The 22,441-nt window shown below is 36.4% G+C and overlaps 1 protein-coding gene across 3 annotated transcripts in view; it reads right to left on the bottom strand.

Moving 5' to 3' along the window:
• The window catches only part of FGD4 (FYVE, RhoGEF and PH domain containing 4), a 105,272-nt gene that overhangs the window by 7,538 nt on the left and 75,293 nt on the right, over positions 1-22,441 (bottom strand). For 2 of the 3 annotated variants that reach the window (XM_065742645.1, XM_065742644.1), the window contains 8 exons: positions 19,343-19,820; positions 11,791-11,880; positions 9,867-10,012; positions 5,659-5,815; positions 4,350-4,488; positions 3,456-3,514; positions 2,893-3,039; positions 806-978 (listed from right to left, as the gene is read on the bottom strand). In XM_065742645.1, coding sequence (XP_065598717.1) covers positions 806-978; positions 2,893-3,039; positions 3,456-3,514; positions 4,350-4,488; positions 5,659-5,815; positions 9,867-10,012; positions 11,791-11,880; positions 19,343-19,820 — 1,389 coding nt within the window. Of the gene's footprint in view, positions 1-805; positions 979-2,892; positions 3,040-3,455; positions 3,515-4,349; positions 4,489-5,658; positions 5,838-9,866; positions 10,013-11,790; positions 11,881-19,342; positions 19,821-22,441 lie in introns of those variants that run through there. The other variant, XM_065742646.1, reaches the window with a different exon arrangement.

Here is a 22,441-nt window from a genome sequence, read left to right as displayed (position 1 = left end):
CAAATTAAATTATAGAGTAGGCAAACCACTATGTGCTGTTATAATTCTATATTCACTGCTGTTACTCTCAAGTATTTTTCCATAAAGAAAAATAGCTCGCAAATTTTAATTTAATAGCAAGTTATAGTCTGATGCCAAATATATGGTACAGACCCAGAACTGTATCCACCACAGACATCCTTACTGAACTGCAGCGACATCTTGACTATGAATAAGATCTTTAAGGAGCTCCATCGCGTGGATGTTAAACTTTCCCTGCTCTATTTTAGGTAGCATAGATAGGAAAAATTTAGTTTCGGCAATGCAAAAAGAAGAAATAGATAAGTAACCCAGCAAGAAAGGGATGAAAGGGCTAATAAAACAAAGTGGAAGAGTGCCATTTAGAAGTGTTTAGAGAGTTTTGTTGGGTGGATGTGTCCTGTCTTGAACTGATCTGTTTGTATCATGGTGGTTTGTGTACCAGAGGCACCAGAATTGCTCAGATTAACACTGAGTGTCCAAAAACTCCTGGAGAAGCCAGACAGACTGCCTTTACATACTCTAAGATCAGTTTTCCAGACAGCTCGCTCACAACTCATCTTGGATATTTCATCAAGGAAAGACAACACACCCACCACATGCTGTAGATGCGTCTTCCACTCCAAGAAGTGAAATGACACTCAGAATGACAATTTATGCTTTTTGCAGCCTATTGTTATATTCAAAATGCTGATATTAAGATGGAACACATTCTATCTTCCTCCAAACATACCAGATCTATTTTTGTGTGTATTAACTCCATTAAAAGGCAAAAGGCTTCTCTTACCTGGCCTGCAACTCCAGCGTTCGCTCTTTTCCAGACACTTGAAAAGTGTGGGGGTATTCTTCATTATGAGTTTCTATAATCTTCATGCCATCTATGCCAACTCTTGTTCGAACTGAGAACTTGGATCCTACCAAACTGAATTTGGGGACGCAGTAGAGCAACATATTGTTAAACTGGGGAAAAAAATAAATACATGGCTTTACATAAACAAAAAACACAGAAAACAGCCAGTTCCTACTGAGAACATGACAATATCACCAAGATAATCCAAGTGAAAGCAGGTTCATTTCTGCTTAGCTGATACATGAGAAGATCAAAGCTCTAATCTAAGACATCTTTTTCTGATATTTCTGTGATTTAGAAATAAAACTGAAGGCCAGGCCCAACAAAAATAAGAACAATTGCTCTGTATATACAGTAGTCTTCATGTCTATTATGCATAGTGACAGGACAGGTGGAAATGGTTTTAAACAGGAAGAGGGTAGATTTAGACTAGATATCAGGAAGAAATTCTTTATTGTGATGGTGGTGAGACACTGGAACAGGTTACCCAGTGAGGTTGTGAATGCCTCCTCCCTGAAAGCATTCAAGGCCAGGCTGGATGGGGCTTTGAGCAACCTGGTCTAGCTGGTGGGAGGTGTCCCTGCCTATAGCAGGGGAGTTGGAACTAGATGATCTTAAAAGTCCCTTCCAACCCAAACCATTCTATGATTCTTATCCTCCAGCAGGATATTTCATGCTGTTGTAATCCTTCGTTAGAAAAATAATTTGCATGCCTCAGTTCTGCAGAAACTATTCTAAATTGCACAGGAAGAACTCTGTTCTTCAAAGTATACATTTATATTTACCTTCTAGCAAAATCACTTAGTATTGTAGAATTTGCAACTAATATTATTTGATAAGGATATTTGTCATTTCTCCAAAAGAAAGGACTACTGTGGTCTTACAGTTTTTATTTGTGGAAAACCTCAATATTGCATGGAAAAAAAACAACACAAAAAACAAAACAAACAAAACAAAACAAAAAAACAAACCAAAAAACCATGAGCAGGACAAATACGTATTCCTCCATTTAATATTAGAATATCTAAATTTTTATGTAAATGTCTAAAGTTCCAGACAAGGAACATATTTCTTAAATAAGCTCTAATGAATTTAGTTCTCCCACATTTTTCCTCATTTTTCCTTGTTTTCTCTATATTTTTAAAAAGAGATACACAAATCCTTTTAGAACTTGTCACCTCTCCTGTTAAGCATGCATCATTATCAGCCATCTAGCACCATTTGAAGTTTTACTATCCCATAGCTTCTTTTTGTTTGAAGTTCAGATAAGCAGGAACTGCACTTATACAACTTACTGGTGATCTCTACTAACTACACGGCATGTGATGCCAGAGGACCACAAGCCGAAATCAAAACCTGATATTAGTGATTTGTAATGTATGGAAGGTACTGAACTGCATCACACATTTTTCAAGGGAGTTTTAAGGGCACACTGCTGTAGTCTGTTATTCCTAAGAGAAGAAATGGGCTCTTGTCAAGAGGACGAATAGCCATTAAAAGTTTCTACAGGATCATGAGGCTTACACAAGCTGCAAGACACACAGTCTATCAGGACTAAAATCCCAAGCATCTACATTTAGTTTTATGAGAACTACAAAGTTCCCATGCTCTAGAACACGAGTGTCCAAACTTTTGTTTTGCCCGGGCTGCGCTGAGTGAAAAGGAATTGTCGTGGGCTGCATGTAAATTATATAATTCAGTTACTGTATACAAGTAACAAAATTTATTTATTTATATGTTTTATTAAAATATACAAAAGAGAGCAACAGAAACATGTAACTAGTGGGTTGGATCTACATTTAAGATTGGCAGATATTTATTTAATGGCGAGTTGTTAGGTGCTGGTTCAGTTCTGAACAGTGTTCTCAAGCCTTTCCATAAGCAGTATAGGGTTTGCTCAAGCTCAAGTATCGTTAGAGGAAAGGTCATTCATTGACATCAACTAGAAGAGAATTTTCCTTTGTCAGTTCTTTCAAGTCTAGAAAGGTGTACAGCCATCCTTGCAAAAAGACAGTTATACTCACTAGGAAAAGGTGCCGTTCTTGAGCAGATGTATTGCGAGCAGCAAGTTTAAGGATCTGTCCTTCTTTTATCAGTTCATTTGAAGGGTTCACAATGTCCTCCTCTTCTCCCAGCATCTCATATATCTCTAACAATTTCTTTAGATTCTCCTGTTCATTGAAAACACAATTATAAAGCTTATTAATCAATAGCACTGATCTTAGTGCACTAGGTATTTCAGAGTACTTTAATGAAGTACACCTATCACGTCAGTCTGATAACGGTAGAGAAATGGTAACTACTTTTGACAAACATTATTTTTCCACCAACAGAAACAGATGCAGTGTGGTTAAGAGTTCAGGATATCATCAGCTATTTGAACCAGGAACATGCAAGTCAGGTGCAATGCCAAACTGTCATCCATCGGAACTGCACAAATACAGTGAGTGAGTAGGAGCAATCACTTGGACACAGAACACTCATTTTTTTTCCATTTTAGGGAAAATATTCAATCAACACTCCTAGCTTCACTAAATAGTCAAATACAGTATTTTTAAAAATGAACAGGAAAACAAGAATAATTTACCATTTTCCTTATTGCACTATTCGAGTGGCTTGCTGCAGTGGATATAATTTCCAGGGATTCTAAATAAAAGAAAAAAAGAAAAAGAAAAAAAAAAGCAAAACAAAAAGCTGCATTTTCATGTGTATTTCTATTGCACAGAAAAATGGAAATTTCTGCAAGTTTATGTTTGCAATTTTCACATAAATTACACACTATGATAAATTCATTACACTATCAATAAAAACTAACAAAGGTTAAGTGGACAATGCAAGAAATTTAGCAACCAAATGGAAATAATAATCAGGAAAGATCAGAAGAGAATTATTGCACATTACCTTAAGGTGAGCTTCAATACTTAGAATCACATTTGGTGACAGGAACAGTTACAGTTCTCTCACCTTTTTTCACAAAGTATTCCAGAATGTCACACAATGTTTTTTTTAGATCAGACAGACACTTCATATTACTGATATTTATGATAATAATGAAATGCAGAGAGGAAAAACATTGAAAATTGACTTTTCTTTTTCCCTGAAAGAGCTTAAAAATACAATAGAGTCTAAATCTTCCTTTTTTTTTTCTTTACAAATGAAATTAAATACATGCGCATAAAAAAAAAAAATCTGATGAGTAGAAGCAAACAAACAAACAAAAAAAACGACTTGGGCACGATTCCAAAACTAAAGCAAAACTTACATACTCCAGTAGAATAACTAAAGGCTTTACAGTTTCTATACTAATTTCATCTACTTTTCAACATTTTTTCCCCCAATGAATCCTACTATTCCACTGAATAAATGCTACCATTCTTTTCACAGTATTCTTTTCACTTTTATCCCTGAAAATGCTTTTAATTTACAGTATCTCCTTACTAATATCTTATTACCACTATTTTATTGACTAGAAGATATTTACTTTCAGCATCTTTCCAGTCTAGGGAGTCCTGAGGCAATTTCCTTAGGTAGTCCTTTAGAAGCATCTCATAGCGTGGAATGCGTTGTACAGGTTCTAGCATGTGATGTTGCAATGTCAAACTTCCACACACTTTTTCCTTCTAAAAAATTGTAAACATATTTCAGTGTAAGCAAATCCTTGTCTAAATAAATAAATAAAGTAAAAATACTTTAGACATGGATTTAGTAAAATGAAAAATGTAAAAGATAAAACAAATAATGAATTTTTAAACGTGAATGACAGACCTTTGGAAAAAAAGAAGTACAAAGGCTATTTTAACAAAACATATAGTTAGAAGTTCTTTCCTAAACGTAATTACAAAAATCATACTCTAAATATTCAGCAGAGCGTATAAATGGAAGTCCTACCAAAAAAAAAAACCCTACGCCAGTGTTCTTTAACATTCTTTTTGCAATAAATCTGAGAATAAGACAAAGAGCATTGAGTTTGTATGAAGAGATCAGGACTGTATACTAGAAAAAGTCTCTTAAATGAGCTATAAAGGTCTATTTTATCACTTTGAGGAGAGAATGCTTTCTCTGAGTTTTATTCATACTTCTTGGGGACGCTGTATCATTTAAGATGCATATTCTTTTCCATAAACTTAAGACATAATTAAAAGATTACATTAAAGTGCACATAATCACCTTCCTTGACTTAGAATCAAAATGCCCTATATGTCAATAAAATTTGAATATCTTGCAGTATTTCTAAACACTGGGTCTGCAGGAGGAAGATACATACCTGACTTTCACAGAGAAACCTACAGGGAGCACTATAGCATATGAAATGCACTTTTTCAGAAGAATAGTATGTTTCTGTCATGATTCCTTCTACTTTTCATGGCTCAGCATTTTCTATTTCTGACCTACTTCCAAAGCTTAGTGTTCTGCACAACAGCTCTAGTGTGAGCCAATAGAATACCTGCAGATTCAGCACAAGGATCTAAAGCCACACCGATACATGATTTTATCTTAAAACTATTTACTCTCAGTATCTATGTCAAAATGTATGATTTTTATAGTCTTCTCCTGTTTCAACCTGTATATGTCAGCCCTCTGTGATGCAGTGGGAAGTTTGGACTTATGTGGGTATTTATGCATATGTGAAGAGAGAAAGAGAAGAAAAATTGCAGCATGAAGTGGAGAAAAAAAACCCTTACTTCTAGAGGATTCTGTAATTTTCTGTTTATTCCCTTTTTCTCCTAAAAACCTACACATCTTTGTGTATGCTTATACTACTTGCAGCTCTACCTTATTCTTCCCATTACCTGAATATCCTGGATAATGAATTTGAACTGAGGTGACCGTTCAGTCCATGTTTTCACCAATTCCATTGCGTTATCAAAATTCTTTACGTACTCTCCATACATCTTAAGAAAAGGAGCTAGCTTTTGCAGAATATCTCCAATCCTAGGGGTGGTAGTCCTGCAAAGTAAGAGAGTGGAATCTCAGAGCACATAGAAAAGAAGAAAGTGACACACAGTTATCAAAAAGTTCCAAGCGTTTAACAGAGAATCCTGTTTGGAATCACCTTGTGTAGAGTCTCAGCACAATCATTAAAGAGGAACTGAATTAACATGGAAAGGGTTTTTTGCATTCTCTGGTGACGTGTGAGCATGACAGACCAAGTGGAACACACTAAAGAATGGAAAGCTATTTACAATGAAAGGCTTGAGAGTCTTTCTTTACAAAACACAACCTAAATTATTTTACTTGAAGAAAATGATATAATATCTCAGAAGTATTATATAACCTTATACATCTGTGGACATATTTTACTCTCAGTAAAAACCTGTGGTTTTGTTTGAGGAACAAATCAATACTTTAGAGCTTCCCTTCAGTGCTCAGTATAAACACATTTATTCACAATTTAGAAGAATTATTTATCTGACAAAATGGACAGAGTAGTGAGAATACCTGGGATTCCAGTCTTTTGTGGTAATTTTCCCACATTCTTTCCAATTATTCAGAGCATCTTAAAATGTAATAGTACAGAAACTAACTGAAAGGCTGGCACAGAGAAACTGAACTCTGTGTGCACAGAAAGCATATTGTGTATCTCTAAGTACTGCAATGTAAAATGTGTTTCATATTTTGTTTTCAAGCACTCATTCAGAAATCCATTATCTCTGGATTTCAGCAGGTTGGATTGAGCTCTGGGCAACCTGATCTAGTGGGTGGCAGCCTTGCCTATGGCAGTTGGGTTGCAACTTTAAGGGAGGATGATCTTTAAGTCACTTCCAACCAAGTCATTCTGTGTTTCTATTATTCTGAAAGTCTCTACAACTACCTGAAAGGAGATTGTAGCTAGGTGGGGTCTCTTCTCCCAGGGAACTAGCAGTAATGGCCTCAACTTGTATCAGGAGATGTTCAGTTTGGATATTAGGAAGAGTTTCTGCCCAGGGAGGTGGTGGAGCCATCATCCCTGGAAGTGTTTGAGAAACATGTGGACATGGCACTGAGGGACATGGCTAGCGAGCACAGTGGTGATGGGCTGGGGTTGGACAAGATGATCTTAGAGGCCTTTTCCAACTTCAATGGTTCTTTGAGTCTATTAAGTCAGAAATCAACACTGTACAGGCCTGAAGAGAAGCAACCTTCAGCAACTACTTGAGCACCCTATTCTGACAAGCCACTGCTCCAAAAGCTGTTCAAAAGGGAAAGTTACTTGAACAGCAAATGCTGGCAAGCCCAAGAAACAGGATTTCACATTGATTTATAGATACAGAAACACTTCCTATTTTGATGTTATTAGACCACAGTGGTATTCATGTAAGCATTCTAAAAACTCCAGAATTAAATAGCTGAGACTTTCTGATCATAGAAGTTAAGCAAAAGTCTGTAAAAATGTAAGAGTCTGTAAAGTCTGTAAAATCTGCAGCCATGGTGATTACAATATCAAGCTAACAGGTATCCAAACAAAATTGAAAGTTGTCATTTCAAATTAAAGTAAAAATCAGAATGTCAGTTCTGAATTTGCCAAAGAATGCTACAGTCTAAAATGCTGTGATACATAATTTGCCCCCAAGAAAACCCCAAAAAATCCAGAGGATATCAGACTGTTTTCTTATATTCTTTGCCAGGTATTTGCTATTGGACATGCTTGGGTACAACAAAAAAAAAAAGACTGAGATTCACAGTTTGACTTGGAACTGCTATTATGTTCAGTTTTGCTTTTTTCATGGGAAATATATTGAACTGTTTTCAAGCCATATGTTGTAAGAGAGATATTCAGATCCAGCTGTTGCTCAGCTCATTCATTATGCCATTACCAAACAATTTAATTTCCACTGCATAAGTTTAGGCACAGATGGCCTTTCATTCTAAAAAAAGAATCTGCTTCTGCTCTCTTTCCCAATTTCAAGAACTCTACATTGAGATCCCTTCCAACAACTGCAGTTCTGTAATTTTTACTTTAAGTGTTCAAAACCAACCAAAGTTCAGGGAAGGCACTTGAATTTTTAAGGGAATTTTCAACAGAAGTATCACAGAATTCCAGGGGTTGGAAGGGACCTCCAGAGATCACCTAGTCTAACCCCCCAAGTACTGCATACAAGTACTAATACTTCACTATTTCTATCTCTAGGTAAGAGAACTGCTGGTAGAAGCAAATTTTATAACTGGCAGAGGCTGTTGTGCCAGGATATTGCAACAATGATCAGAAATCATCCTCTTAAGCCACGCTCTCTCTTCCATCTTCTCCCAAAAGCATAATGTTTCTAGGACATTTACATAATCTGAGTTTTTTTCCAAACAGTTGCTTACAATGCAACTTAGTAGTTTTGCACCAATAGTTGTACCTCACCTGCAAAAATAGTTTTAGACCTTTAAAGCTACATAATTATATACAAATAATTAGTATGCAATTTAGCATTTTGCAAACTAGCATGATCCATCTTCCACGCTGAATCCAGAGCAAGATCTTGAGAGTTCATCACAAAACTAATGTCAGTGCACTGACATAATGTAGTGTATGCTGCTTTTTAAGCATCATTATAAGTTAAACTCTACATCTCATGATTATATAATCTATTTCCTATCAGAATTTTTTCAATTGTTCAGATGAAGAGAATGGATTTGTTTAGTTATTCTGCAAGGAACATAAGAAAAAGGCTTAAACTTTGTATTTCATGATATTCATGTTTTATTTACTTCCCTGTATTACAGACTGATCAGGGTTACCATTATTTGCACTTGGTAACTGCTCCTACTTTAAAGAATCATCATCAAATGGGAATTATTTTACATAGTCATAAGACATATAGCTTATTGTCTAGAGTACCATTTGCATGGTTACAGACTTTTCAAGTCACAAGATGGTATTAATTCTTATTTTGTGTGTGTGTGTGTGTGTGTGATTTTTAGACAAGTAAGGTTTTATATAACTGTTTATCTGGAAAAGATATCTGCACACACAGTGGAATTTCTCATTATAAACCTTACATAACATGGATTCCAGGAGTCAAAAAGGTGAAGCGAAAGAACTGAATGAAATAATGAGACAAAAAATATATAATCATTTAAAAAATCTTTTTTTGTTTCCAATTGTTAATATGAGGTGTCTTCTTTTCCCAAACAAGAGAGTGAATCAACAGTATAGGATTTTTTTCTTTTTTTTTTACAATTTCATAAGACAGCCCATAAATACATGGCCATATTTTAGTATCTTCAGAATCCCATATACCAAGGAAGGATAAAAGAACTACACAATAGCACATGAGTACATTAGGGACTATATTTACACATCTTCCTTGCTGCAAATATTCTTGACAACTCTGTTAGAAATTAAAAATCCAAACACAAATTAATAAGCATTCCACGTTGCTACTGAAAGCAACAATAAGAAAGGTTACTGTGCTGGAGACCAATGACAGAGTGTAAGGAAACCACACTGAGCTGCAACAGGTGTGGATCAGACTGGATGCTGGGAGAAATTTCTTTACCATAAGGGTGGCCCAAAACACTGGAAGAGGCTTCCTGGAGGCGGATGTCCCCTAACTGTCAGCATTCAAGAGACATTTGGATAACACTCTTAATAGTATACTGTAGTGTCTGGTTAGCCCTGAAGTGGCAATCAGTTGGTCTAGATCTCTGAAGGTCCCTTGCAACTGAACTACTCTATTCTTTCTGTTCTGCAAGGGCAACACAAAACAAATACATCCACTTTGTCTCAATTTTTTTAACGTGCAATGAATTCATCAGGTTGCACAATTTTAGTTTGATCCCCTATTTCAGCAAAGCATTTAATCATAAGTAACCTCACTGGCTTTGGTGGCTTTAATGTCCTTTAGTTTGAGCTAACAATGGAAGTCCTCTGCTGAGACAGATCCCAATGAAGAGTGGAAGAGCAGATGCTACTCAAAGTGTTGCCTGGGACTGGAACACTTCATTATGAAAGAATCTTCCCTACCTCAACACTTAACTGTTTCTATAGCCACTGTTTACATAAATTATTAATCACTGAATCACCTCTTACCATTCTTGCATTCTTTTCTCAAGTTCTGGAAGTAAAAATTTACTGTGGAAGGCATTTATTGATGAAATATTAGAAAAGATTTTGTTAATCACTTCAGCTGGAAAAGAACTTCTGTTGGCTTCTTCAAGGAGTCTGGAGTAAAATACCTGCAATGCAGAAAAAAAAGAAAGACCAAAACCTATTAGCCTTTAATCTTTTGTCACCGAATGAAGACTCATCCTCTCCCTTCTACTCCAACCAGGGCAAGACTAATGTTTCAACAACATAAGGAAAGCCAAACTTAAGCTGTGCCATTCTAGTCTGACTCCAATATCCTGTCTGTTTTAACAGTTAGATCTCCTCAGCTTTCCCAGTTCCCCAGTCGTGTTTTCCATTCTCACTTTCTCTTCAGTAAGCATGATGTCTGATTACCCAATAGTTTATATGCTGTAGCCCCTTATCCTTTTTAAATTAAAGTAACTGACAGACTGTGACTAGTTCCCAAATACCACTTAAAGTACAAAAGACTCTAATACTACTGCAGCCTCTAAAATAAATAATAAATAATAATAAAAAGAAAAGCATTATTTCCTTATCAGTCGCTCTACCTGACTTGATGTAGGTACAACATGAGCAGAGGCACGTAACTCTTAACATGCACCCTACATAATCCAGTGCTCATGGGGAGCTATGTCTCACACAGTCCATGTCTCACACTTTCATTTATATTTTAAAATATACTCACTTTGCTGCATCTCTGAGAGGACAATTAGAAAATTTTGATGAATTCCTTCAAAGACTATGAAGCTTACATACTTTTAAACCCAGATTAGAAGTGTAATAGCCACAACCAATCTTCTGCTTTCCTCTCGTTATTGGCAGCTGAGCAGCTGTGCTTGAAAACATTTTTCAGAATTCTGTCCAGCAAATATTTAGAAAGTAATCATAGAGTAATCTATGCCTGACTGAATCAAAGACAATACTTGTACATTAGTACACCCTATTAGTACATCAGTAAAACCTATAAATTAAATAAATAGGTATTGGGTTTTTTTCCCAGTTAAATCAGATTTTTTTTCCCCTCACTACTTTTAAAGACAATTACTTAGATTCCCCAAGGAATCCAAACAATTATTCTATTAGTTGAGGCTTCTTATTTTTTTCCTCAGCAACGTGTACAAGACTTACGCATTAGGCCTGAGAAGTTTAAACAGTGGAATCTGAGAAAAATATCATGGAGTAAGGCAATGCATAGCTATAAGTACTCAGATCAAATGGATATAGGTGTTCTGTGAAAGTAAGGAAGAATAAGAAAAGAAAATACTAAGAGCTACAGATTTTCAAATTTAAGAACTATCAGTTTGATTTTACAAAGCATAAAAACTCAACTCTTCTCTTGCAGGCGAAGTCATTTTTGTTCACTTTAAGGGAATCTAGTCTAAATGTATAATGGGAAAGCAAGGCATGTACAGTTTAAAATGGCCATCTTCCTACGTTCTTTGGCACTGAAGAGAAGTGCTGTTAGTGCAGCTCAAGCCTGAAAGCCTTAATTTGCTGGTGGGCTGGCAACTTCGGTATTACAAAGTGATACCTTCTTGTCCAACTGAAGAGAAGCCAACAAATAAGTGAGCACGACATTACCCATCCCTTTTATCGGATTGGTTACTAGTGTGGATTTTGCAGTACTGTTGCTTTTGACGAACTCTATTCACACACACACAGATTTGCATTAATAGTCATAACATTCTAAAACGTGTTTTTAAAAAATGCAGTGTTCTTAAATTAGAAAAAAAAAGGCAAAGTTATGCAGCAACCACAAATGACTGACTGTAAATGTCAGTGACATATGAAAAACGTTGTCTTTTTTACATAATTCACATGCACACGCAATCATTTTGAGTGAACTAAAAGCAACAAAAGAAAAACAATTTCAGGAGAAACATACCTGATCTAGGAGGTTAAGTCGGCTAACATAGGCTTTTTCTGTTTGCAGAAGTTCACTGGCAATTTTGTGACGTTTCTGTTCATCTGTTTCCTAAGGGAGAAGAAGAAGAGCTCTTAGAATACTAGAGAAGACATAACAATAATTTAGGTTTAAAAAAAAAAAGTTAAAACACAATTACGTCAGAGTCCAAAAAGCATCTGAAAAATCAATCTTCACATTCAGCATTTGTTACCCTATTTTGGAAAAATAAGCTTTCTGCCAATTTAATCAACGAAAACAAAAGTCAGAGGAGGATTAAAGAGAAATAGAAAGAAATCAGTAGAATTACAGGGTGAAAGCCAAGGCCTAACTCATTTAATATTTCTCAGTTTGTATAGGAATATTTGCCAAAGCCCCAACTCCCTACTGAACAGCTCAGCTCCATCCTGGTAACCAAGTACTATCAACTTTTCAGTGCTGGAAGAACTCATTTGCGGAGTAAAATGTAACAGATGGAATTAGTTGGTGTTCTCCCTCGCCCCCATTTTGAAAGTTATTTGAACTGACTGTTCTTTGCATAACAGAATCATTGCAAGACATCATTAAAAAAATGTGTAATGTTCATCAATGCAATCATTGCTGATACCCAGTTGACTGCAATTAGAATATTCCCTCACTAGCTCTTTACATAAGTAATTTTTATTTCTTAAGGATTTTTTTACTTTAAAGACTTACATTCCACACACACCAAGAAAAAAAAAACAACAAAAAACTATTGTTTTTATTATTCTGCTAAATGTAAAACTTAAAACATTTGTTCAAATTTCAGTATTAAATTTAATACATTAGAATATAAAATTAGGAGTTATTTCAATATCATTACAGTGCAGCCTTCTAAAATACTATATAAAGTCTAATGCTCAAAAGTGTCAAATGCAACAAAATGACTCTTCAGTTACAAGATTTCCTTCTGGGTTTACTAGCTTTGCTGAAAAGTATTGACATTTAATGATGTATGAGTCCTAAGGAAGTTGCACTCTAGTCAAAGCAGAGACTATGGGAAAGTGGGGATTTTCTAGACAAATTCTGGACATCTTCCATTACAATAAATAAAGAGAAGAGCCTGAAAGAGTTATTTCAAACTTTCTACTGCAATCTGCAAGACGAATATTTGCAAGTAAATATAGTCATGCACACTGCCAAATAGTGAGCTATGAAGAAACAGAGCTTTCATCTAAAATGCCAAAGTGTGCTCTTTCCCCTTTCCGTATTCAGCAGGTCTTCCAGATATGAATACTTTTCAATTCTGATCTTCAGTGTTAACAGTCGCACTGCTACATAGCAAGCCCCATCCCTAAATACAGGCTTTCAGTAGTCACTTCAAAGCTGTTCATTAAATCCGTTTCAATCAGCATAGCAACCACAGTAACCTACAGAACAGCATTTTAAGTGCTGTCAAGAGACATTGCAGAGAGCTGAAGGATTAGCTGTTACAGCCCCAGCATGCTGTTTAGTGCAGTCTTTTACAAAGAATCTCACATACAGACTTGCCAGAGGCACAGAAACATGGAGACTACTGGTTCCTCTTCAAATACAGTTCAGATTTGGTTAATTTTTCAATTTTTCTTTGTTTGTTTGTAGGTTTACTAGAAGTCCCCACCTCCCTGAAGCACTGCTACAGAGCCTATCTGCAATTTTCAGAATATTATTTTAACAGGAGAAGGAAAATCACGCACAGCACACTCAAAAACTATTATTTAAAATGAGCAATTCACAAAAAGCATTCAATCCTCACCCCTGGGCCAAAGTAAACCCCTTGCTCTTCCACTATGCTCCAACCCCCTGCTTTTCCATTCTTTAAGTATCACCCTTGCACATCTCCCTAATTCTAGAACTTCAGTCTCCTTTCTACAGTCAGTACTTGACTCAGCAATCTTCTTTGTGGGAAAAAATACCCACCAAGGATGAGTTATCTGTTAATTACAGTGGCATGCTCTTATTCCAGCATAGGAACATCCACTTACAGGGTTAGATTGGTGCACGAATAATACAAGATTTGATTACTTGTGGGTTTTTTGTTTGTTTGTTTCTTAAAGAAGCACTTAGTTTCCCGCTATACCATCTCAATATCTGCCCACATTTTACAAGTTCTCAGCTTCTAGCTCCATCCTCTTCCTTCTCATTCTCTCACATCCTTGCCTTCCGAGTACCCTATCTAAAAGCAACCATCTGGTTTCCATGAGGTCACTCCAGCTTCCTTTCTGTTGGAAACAATAAATCTCAGGCTATTTTGTTAGTAGTGGCATCCATCTCTTGCTGAGCTTTTTTGATGGAACTGGCAGCAGCTTGTCCCAAGCAAAAGGGGTGAAACAGGTTCAGATACACAGCTTCCAGCTCTCCCCATCTGAAGGAAAGGCTCACCGCTGTGCCAAGTGGAATGATGTGTGAAGTCCATGCAGCACCTCTGTCCCCAACTTGGGCACCCACATTCTGCTTGGAGAGAGTTTAAAATGGGCTCAGGGCAGGCAGAGAAGGAGGACCAGGGTCTGCAGATCTGCCCAAAGCTACTCTGAGTAGCAGAAAAGACATGAGGTCAATATTAATCCACAAAGAGCTTCAATGCTTCCCTAAAGAACTGTTACATTGATAATCCTTGGGATCCCTTCCAACCCAAGCAATTTGAAGACTCCATGATCCAATCTAATCATTAACAGTGAAAGGAAATGTTTTGTTCTGTATCAAGTTTCACTCACTTTAGAAACTAGATTTCAACTGTTGATCAAACCATTAGAAGTGAGAAGTAGCACTAAGTACCCGAGTTCTACTCTAAAACAGAATGCAACCATATAAAAAATGCCAAATCAGCTTTTATTTGAAATGTTAATTTAAAATAATGTACTACTCTTTTCCAAATAAAAGAGGTAAAAATAACTAGAACTTTTCTTTATGATAATGCAAAAGAACCAAAATGTCAGTTCTACTTGTCCTATAGAAACTAACCTTAGAAAACTGCAGACCATTTTTACTTACATATCTTTAAACTAGCTTCCCTAATGACCTAAAACAGATTTTTTTTTTGAATCATTTATTAACTAAAGTATTTCAAAATTAACAATTTCAAGCAAACCATACTTTCCATTCCGTCCAAATATTTGACAAAGTTCATGCAGGCAGGACTCCAAATCTGTATCTTTAGATAGTATGTTTTAACTAAATATTTCACCTTGTTTTAATTGCCTAGTCCTTAGTACAAAGCATTGCATCCTTAGAATTACTGTGTTACCATGGGTGGATTCTTAAGAAATTAAAATACAGATGCTTCATCCTTGGAAGCATGCAAGGTCAGGTTAAATGAGGCCCTGAGCAGCTTGATCTAGCAGAGGGGGCCCTGTCTATGGCAGGGGCCAGAACTAGATGGTCTTTAAGGTCCCTTCGAACCCAAACCATTCTGTGATTATATAAAAGTATATAATTTCTACCCAAACTGAACTCTGAAGTTAAGATGATGTAAAATACAATTGAGACTATGAAATCTTTGATCTGTGTTAATGTTTCCTAACATTATTTTTCCACTCTCCTAATTTTGGATAAATTACACCAATTTAAAGCAGACTTTATATCAACTAAATTCCAATACAATCATAACATATTACCCAAACCAAACAAGAATGGTCTTCCCATCAAGAAGACTATACCTACCAACATGACAATGTTGCAGTATGATTTATCATAGCTCTTGACTCAAGGACACTGCAGTAATGTATTAAAGAACACAGAGTGAGAGATGCAAAATACAAGAAAATACATTGTGGGATTATGGTTTAAATTTAAATGCTGAGTTTGGTATAAAAAAAAGCAAAGTGAGACTTTCCTTTTCTAAAATCCTTTGTAGCATGGATGTCTCTTGGTCTGAAACTTTGTTAAGTACTAGGAATGAAAATGTACAAGATATTTAAGATTTCATTTAAAATCAAGTTAGTTTCTGAAATCGAGGTAAGCACTCAATTATGCATTCAATTATGAATGCTATCACCACCTTGCACTGCATTAACTATTCAGCAGTTCATTGCAGAAGTAACTGGAGAGTTTCTTGCACAGTAACAAAGAAAAACAGTGAAGATCCTAGTATTCCTAGAGAAGGTTTATGAACATTAACATTACATGCTGAAGATACACAGTTTTGTTCATGGTTTACTTCTGCTAAGGAAGAACGTAAAACTAGGATTTCACTTTCTCTTTTCATCTACGATTGCAACAGTTAAGTATGTCTTGGCATAAAGTGAATCTAGCACGTAAGTTTCATTTGATTTGAATCACAATTTCACCTTGCATTTAGAGATATATGATATTCACTAGGTTTTGCATTTGAAACACCTGAGCCCAGCATGGCTATTAAAAGGAAATATTGGGTAATTACTTTATTAAAGACACGCAATGGGTTCTTCTCCATCTGTAGCATACATTAAGTATCTTAATACCAAACCTCACAACAAACACATAAGTGTTTGTCTTGTTCCCTGCAATTAAGTCCAGTAGCAGATTTCTCGCAAGATGTTTTCTAGGAAACTAATTGATTGGGATGTTCTTGTACTCTTCAGCCTCCGCATTTTAGAAAAAAATATATATATGACAGAAGGTGCTACTGCTGCAAGGCAGGAAAGTTAAGTTTTAATTGTCTTTTTCCTTGTGGTATTTGTGGTATGAGACTTTCAGACTATTTAATACAGTAAACAAGAGAAAAATTTAGTTATTTAATCTAAACTTTCACAAAACATGTAGGACTCTGACTTCGGAAGTAGTGTGGAAAACTTATTCTGAAGTAATATTATTCGTAAATAATGTGGACACTCCCTAATATTTTCTTCACCTTTTCTTCTTCCCTGGATTAGGAACTACTGCACGAAGGAGAAAAGATACGTTGCATCAGTATCAAAATTCATACCAGGTGCATAAAATTTAACTATGACTCGCATACATCTACTCCTATTGATCTTAACTGTACCTTCACTTGCTTAATGAAAAAAGGACAGAAGAGTTCTGTTACTGTGTGCAATGCAATTTCAGTATGACTGAATACAAGTCTTAAGATCCTCTACTGACAATAGGCGTGCCTACTCACAGGAACAGCTTAAGACTCTGTCAGGCCTCTCCTGTTCCTCACCATCCTTCCTCTTATTCCAAATGGCACAGCAACAGCTACATTGAGTGTGACAGAGGTGGTCTCAAGCTATAGACCGCACTATTCTAATCTAAATCAGTGCTTTATTTTGTGAGTGACAGACTCCACTGGCTGTATTAAGAGTTAACTTGCATGAGCTTATTCTATTTGTTTTTCATCCCTCTAGCACCAGCAACAAGTACATCTAGTAAGAGCTGTAACACACCTCGCATTTTGGATCTTGGTTAGTACAAGCCAGGTAACATATACTGGCCACTCAGTAGGCCAAAGGCATTTTAATGAGATTGCTCCCAGTCACATTTTCTCAAAGCACTGGCTCAGTTCCTTCCTGGATTTGACAATACAACTGCTTCCCATTTCTGTCTTTTCCTGAAAAATGCTGTCAGCACCTTACTGTGTAACTTGGATGCAGACTTAGCATTGCCAGTTGGCCCAGAGAGGGGAAGCACACATTACTGAACAGAAGATGGAAACATAATGAAGGGTACGGCAGGATAAAGGCACACTGCATCATCACTGGAATTATGTTTAGATAGAAAACAGTGTTTATACATTACTGTCAAAAACAAAGCCTTAAAACAAATCAACAAAACAATTACCCACATACTTTCACTTTCTTGGCATAACCATTATATTTTATCTTATAATACATGAAAATTGGATATTTGTATTTCCTAGTTCATGAAATTACCCTCCATGTGTACATACAAGATCTCTAGTCAATCACAAGTGCTTGGTGAGACTGCTGTTTTGTGAATGAAACACCAATTGAAGCTGTGTAGGAAAAAGATCATGAAGCACATCCTTCTGGAAACAATGCTAAGGTATATGGAAACCTGTGAGGTGACTGGTGAAAGCCAACAGAGTTTCACTAAGGGCAAATCATGCTTGACAAATGTGGAGGCTTTCCACAATAGAGTTACAGCGCTGAAGGATAAAAATAAGAGCAAGTGACGTCATATACCTGGCCTTGTGCAAAGTGTTTGACACTATCATGCACAACATTCTCAACCATAAAACAGAGAGGCATGGATTTAAAAGATGGACCAATCAGTGGGTAAGGAATTAGCAGGATGGCCATATCCACAGAGTTGCAGTCAATAGCTTGATGCCCACATGGAGACCAGTGATAAGTGGTTTCCCTCAGGGGGTTGTATTGGGACTGGTACTATTATCAAACATCTCTGTGTATGACATAGGGACACTGAATGCAATCCGCAATATTACAGATGACGCTTAGCTGGGTGGTGCAGTTGACACATTGGAGGGAAGGGATGCCATCCAGAGGTATCCAGACATGCCTGAGAGGTGCACCCATGCAAAGCTCATGAAATCCAACAAGGCCAAGTGCAAGATTATGCACTTCTGCTAGCCCAGCCCCCTGCAGTGACTCACTGAGCAAAGATGGACTGAAACTATTGATGATGCCAGCTGGCCATGAATACTTCAGTACAAGAAGGCAAACTGCATAATCAAACCTTTAGAAAAGGAAATATGCATATTTTTCTCAGCAATTAATTTTTCCAAGATATATTTTCTTCCACCCGCTTATTTCCCTTAATTATTTAAAACCTTCCTTACAAGGAGACTCAAATTCATCACTTTACAGCTCTTGATAACAAGGCATATACTTTTTATTTCTGAACTTCACGTAGCTAGCATATTGTTTTGTATTCATGGTTGTTCTGAATTATCTTTACGGTCTTTTCCAACCTGAGTGATTCTATGATCCTATGATTGTCACTGCCTTTCCATCCTTGATTTGACAACAACATCCAAGATAAGGATCCACAGAGCAGTTTGGCCTGAAGAGCCGTTTCTGTAGTTTACTACACATGAAATTCTGTTTTATATACACTGCTATTTTCCCTCAGAGTTTAACATAGCTGATGCATAGTGCTAGCCATGTACACATATTGCAGGTTCAGTTTTTTCTCCTTTTTTCTTTCTTTTTCTTTTTTTTTTTTTTTTTTTGGAAACCCTGAGAACTCTAACCCGGGGGAGAAGGAGAAGGAATGTAGAAAGAAAATTTTTGCCCTCTTTTGTTTTTCTTTAAACTCACTATGAGCACATTTGAAACACCAATATATTTCTGGTGGCGTTGACTATACCAAGAAAATTGTGCCATATCACTTTTTTTTTTTTTTTGGCTAGCTCACTTCAGAAGCATATCACCAAACTGCTGCTTTCAGATCTTTTTGTATTTTCAAGTTTGTTGATTTCTTTTAAATAACCTCTTTCTAATAAAGGTAATAAATTTTAAGTTTTAGAGGAAAAGTCACCAGAAGATTTTCAGCTTTCTGATTTGCTCAACAAAGCTTATTTTTGTAAAAAGAAACCTGAAGAATATACGCAGAATTGCAATATTACAAGAAAAACAACTTCTCTCTTTACCTTTGTTTCTACAGGTTGATCCTGTTTGATGATTTCCTCATTTGGTTCTTCCTCCACATTAGTATTAATTTCATTGTCAGATGGGAGCAGTGTATCACTGCTTGGAGTCCTGTAGCAGCTGTTAAGTATTGATCCTTCATAGGAAGCTGTAGTTTCCAGTGAATCTCTGGATGTGCTTACTCTTTCTCCATTTATCAAGCTGCTGTTGATTGAATTATCTGGAACCAGGCTGGACACAGTAGAATCATGGTCAAGTATCCTTTTGTCCTCACGTTCCACCTGGTCTTGTGCTACTACTCCATTGGCTGTGTGTGTCTGTGCAACCTGAGTTTTGTCGGTATTACTGTTTCCCTGTTTTAGTAGTGGGTGTTGGGAGGGGGGTTTTGGCTGAGGTGGTGGTGTTGACCCATATCTTCCTTGAGATTTAGAGACATTGAGAGCAGAGGAATCTTTCTTCAAGTCAATAGGACTGAATGGGCTGAAAATAACAAACAAGCAAAACATAGGAAAAAAAAAGTTAGACATAGCATTACAGAAAATCTCTGTTATGGAGAGTAGGACAGCTAGACCATATAAACAATTCCTCCATTTATTTGAGCATTAATGTCAGGATGTTCATACCATCAATACTTAAACTGCATTCTTCCATTAAAACACAAACATGCATCTCTTACCGGAAAAACTGCAGTGCTATCCACAGTGATTCACTCCATCCTTATCTCTCTTGTATCTCAGTTTTTAAAATGAAAGGCGGGAGACAAGGAAACTGAGGCTTCAGTACACACTGCAACCTGCCCCAACTATCCCAGAAGATTACTAGCAGAAATGGGGAAATAATTTTGGTCTCCCAACTACCAGTCCAGTGCCTAAGCTAATAAGGGAGCATGTTCCCTAAACTGCCTGTTCAGGATACATGAAAAACATCTGAGAACATTTAGCATCCCTCCCCTTAATCCAGCATACTGAAGGCAGAACTTTTGGTTACTATCCCATTTCTTTCCCCGGTTTCCTTATTTAGCACTGTCTTTCCTTCAAGATGCATCTCTTCTGAAGGCTTTTTCCCCTCCATATTTTATCTCAGCTTTGAACATATGTTATCCCTCATTTGTACCTTTCACTATCTCTTTCTGTTAGATTTTTGAGATTTTGAATTTTAAGATAATATAAATGTTAGCCCACTCTGTAAAAATGTTTGGCTTAATTACAGCAAATAGAAAAAAAAAATCAATGAAACCATAATAAAACCTGAGCATTTGGATTGTAAGTACGTTTATCAAACTGCATTCAACCTGAAGAATAAAAACATGACTGGGGTCTAACACATAGTTCTTAGTACGAACTATTAATCTACCAGGAAGTTGATGACTAGTTACACACTGTATGTTTCTGCCTAATTTATAGAACAGTTTACACAAACATTGCAAGCATATTCTGCATATCCCTATCTGCACCCAAAAAAAGCCCTTATAGTCTATGAGAAAGAAAAAAAAATGAAGCTTTCTTGTTTAGTTTATTTGCATAATACGTAAAGAATGCCTGTAAAATCCAGCAGGTGTGGATAATGGGAAGAAGTGTAGGGCTTAATAACACCAGGGCACAATGAACTTGTGGAATTCTCCTTCAGGAAAACAAACTCCTATCATAGAAGGCAGTGTTTCTAAGGACAGGGAGATTCCAAGCAGCAGCTCATCCTTCAGGAGAGGATGTCTTGATGTCTTTGTATCAATCTTTATGGCCCAAAGGCAGAATTTCAGGGAAGTTTCTTAAATTCATCTTATTCTCCACTTCCACAAATACAGTCGAAAGGTGATTGCTCAGACTTAAAGATCAAAAACAACTGAACAAAAAAACTAAAAGCACACTAAAAGCATTGTATCTTATATGAGAACTTTTTGTTAGTTCACAACTACTAGAAAGAGAGATCGAAGAGGTAAAAATGTTTTTCTATGGTCACTACAGTGTTAAAAAGACTTGGGTAATGCTTTGGAGGAAGAACAGAAAACAGTGATAACAAGAATGGGGACTCAAACCAGTCTAATTCAGAGGACCTCCAGTGCTGCCTTACAGTTTTTTTCCCCGCTTTGCTGTAGTTGTCATGACAGCAATGCAATTAAGCCTGTGCAAAATGATGGAAGTTTCTAGTAGATGAAGCTCTGAAATTATTGCTATTCCATTAAACAAACCTATTCTTGCAACACTTAGCTGTTCCTGCATGAAGAATTAAGTTTCCTTCAGTCAAGGAGGAATTCTTTCAATGAAAATCTTAACACTCAGCGGTTTCCTTAGGACATGCTCTGCTGCATATTACAAATTCACCTTCATAGGAGCCTCAAAACATCAGTATACTAGAAAAATAGAAGAAAGCAGTGTTCAATACTTGTAGTACTCCACTGCCAGTGGACTGTTTCCTGAACTGTTTCTCTATCATGGGATTTCTGGAATGTCACTCTCTTTATACAGAGCAGATGTATTCAGAACTTCTGTTTCAGAGCTTATAATGCTTGTCATATGCATCCAATTAAAAGGCACACAAGAAGTACTATTTTGTGAGCTCACTGTATCTCACGTTTTGCCAAGTCTTTCCTGTAAAATGCAGTATAAAAACTAAGAAAGATTAATATTTACAACTAAGATCACCAAGTACTACAGTGCGAACAGTTTAGTGGATACATGCCACCCCAATACAATTAACTGTCTTCACATGAAAAAAATGAAGACATTAGATAAATATAACAGGAAAGTCAGAACTTTCCTTTTTAAAGGCAATTAGAGAAATGTGTTTTGTTTGTTTTTTTCCTACAAGAACAAAAGAACTTCGGATTCATTCCAAAATTTTATTCTAAAATCAAATTGCTGATGTTTTTCAGGATGTTTTAAAAATGCTGCATATTATGTGTTTTGGGGTTGGTTTTTGTTTTTCTGTTATTTGTCAGTTTAAGAGAAAAATTAAGACTAGTGTCTCATTAAAATGAACAGGCCAGTACAGATCAAATACACAACTGAATCATTTCAAAACATGTAGTTTTGTCATCAGCTCCTCTGGCAGAGATAGGTTTGAGTATTACCACAATATCCGTGTTTTTCTTCCAAGAGAATCAT

Source organism: Cyrtonyx montezumae, unplaced genomic scaffold, assembly GCF_038088225.1.
Source record: "Cyrtonyx montezumae isolate F1298 unplaced genomic scaffold, pur_monq_1.0 scaffold_3, whole genome shotgun sequence".
Lineage (NCBI taxonomy): Eukaryota > Metazoa > Chordata > Aves > Galliformes > Odontophoridae > Cyrtonyx > Cyrtonyx montezumae.
This window is presented reverse-complemented; position numbering and strand designations above follow the sequence as displayed.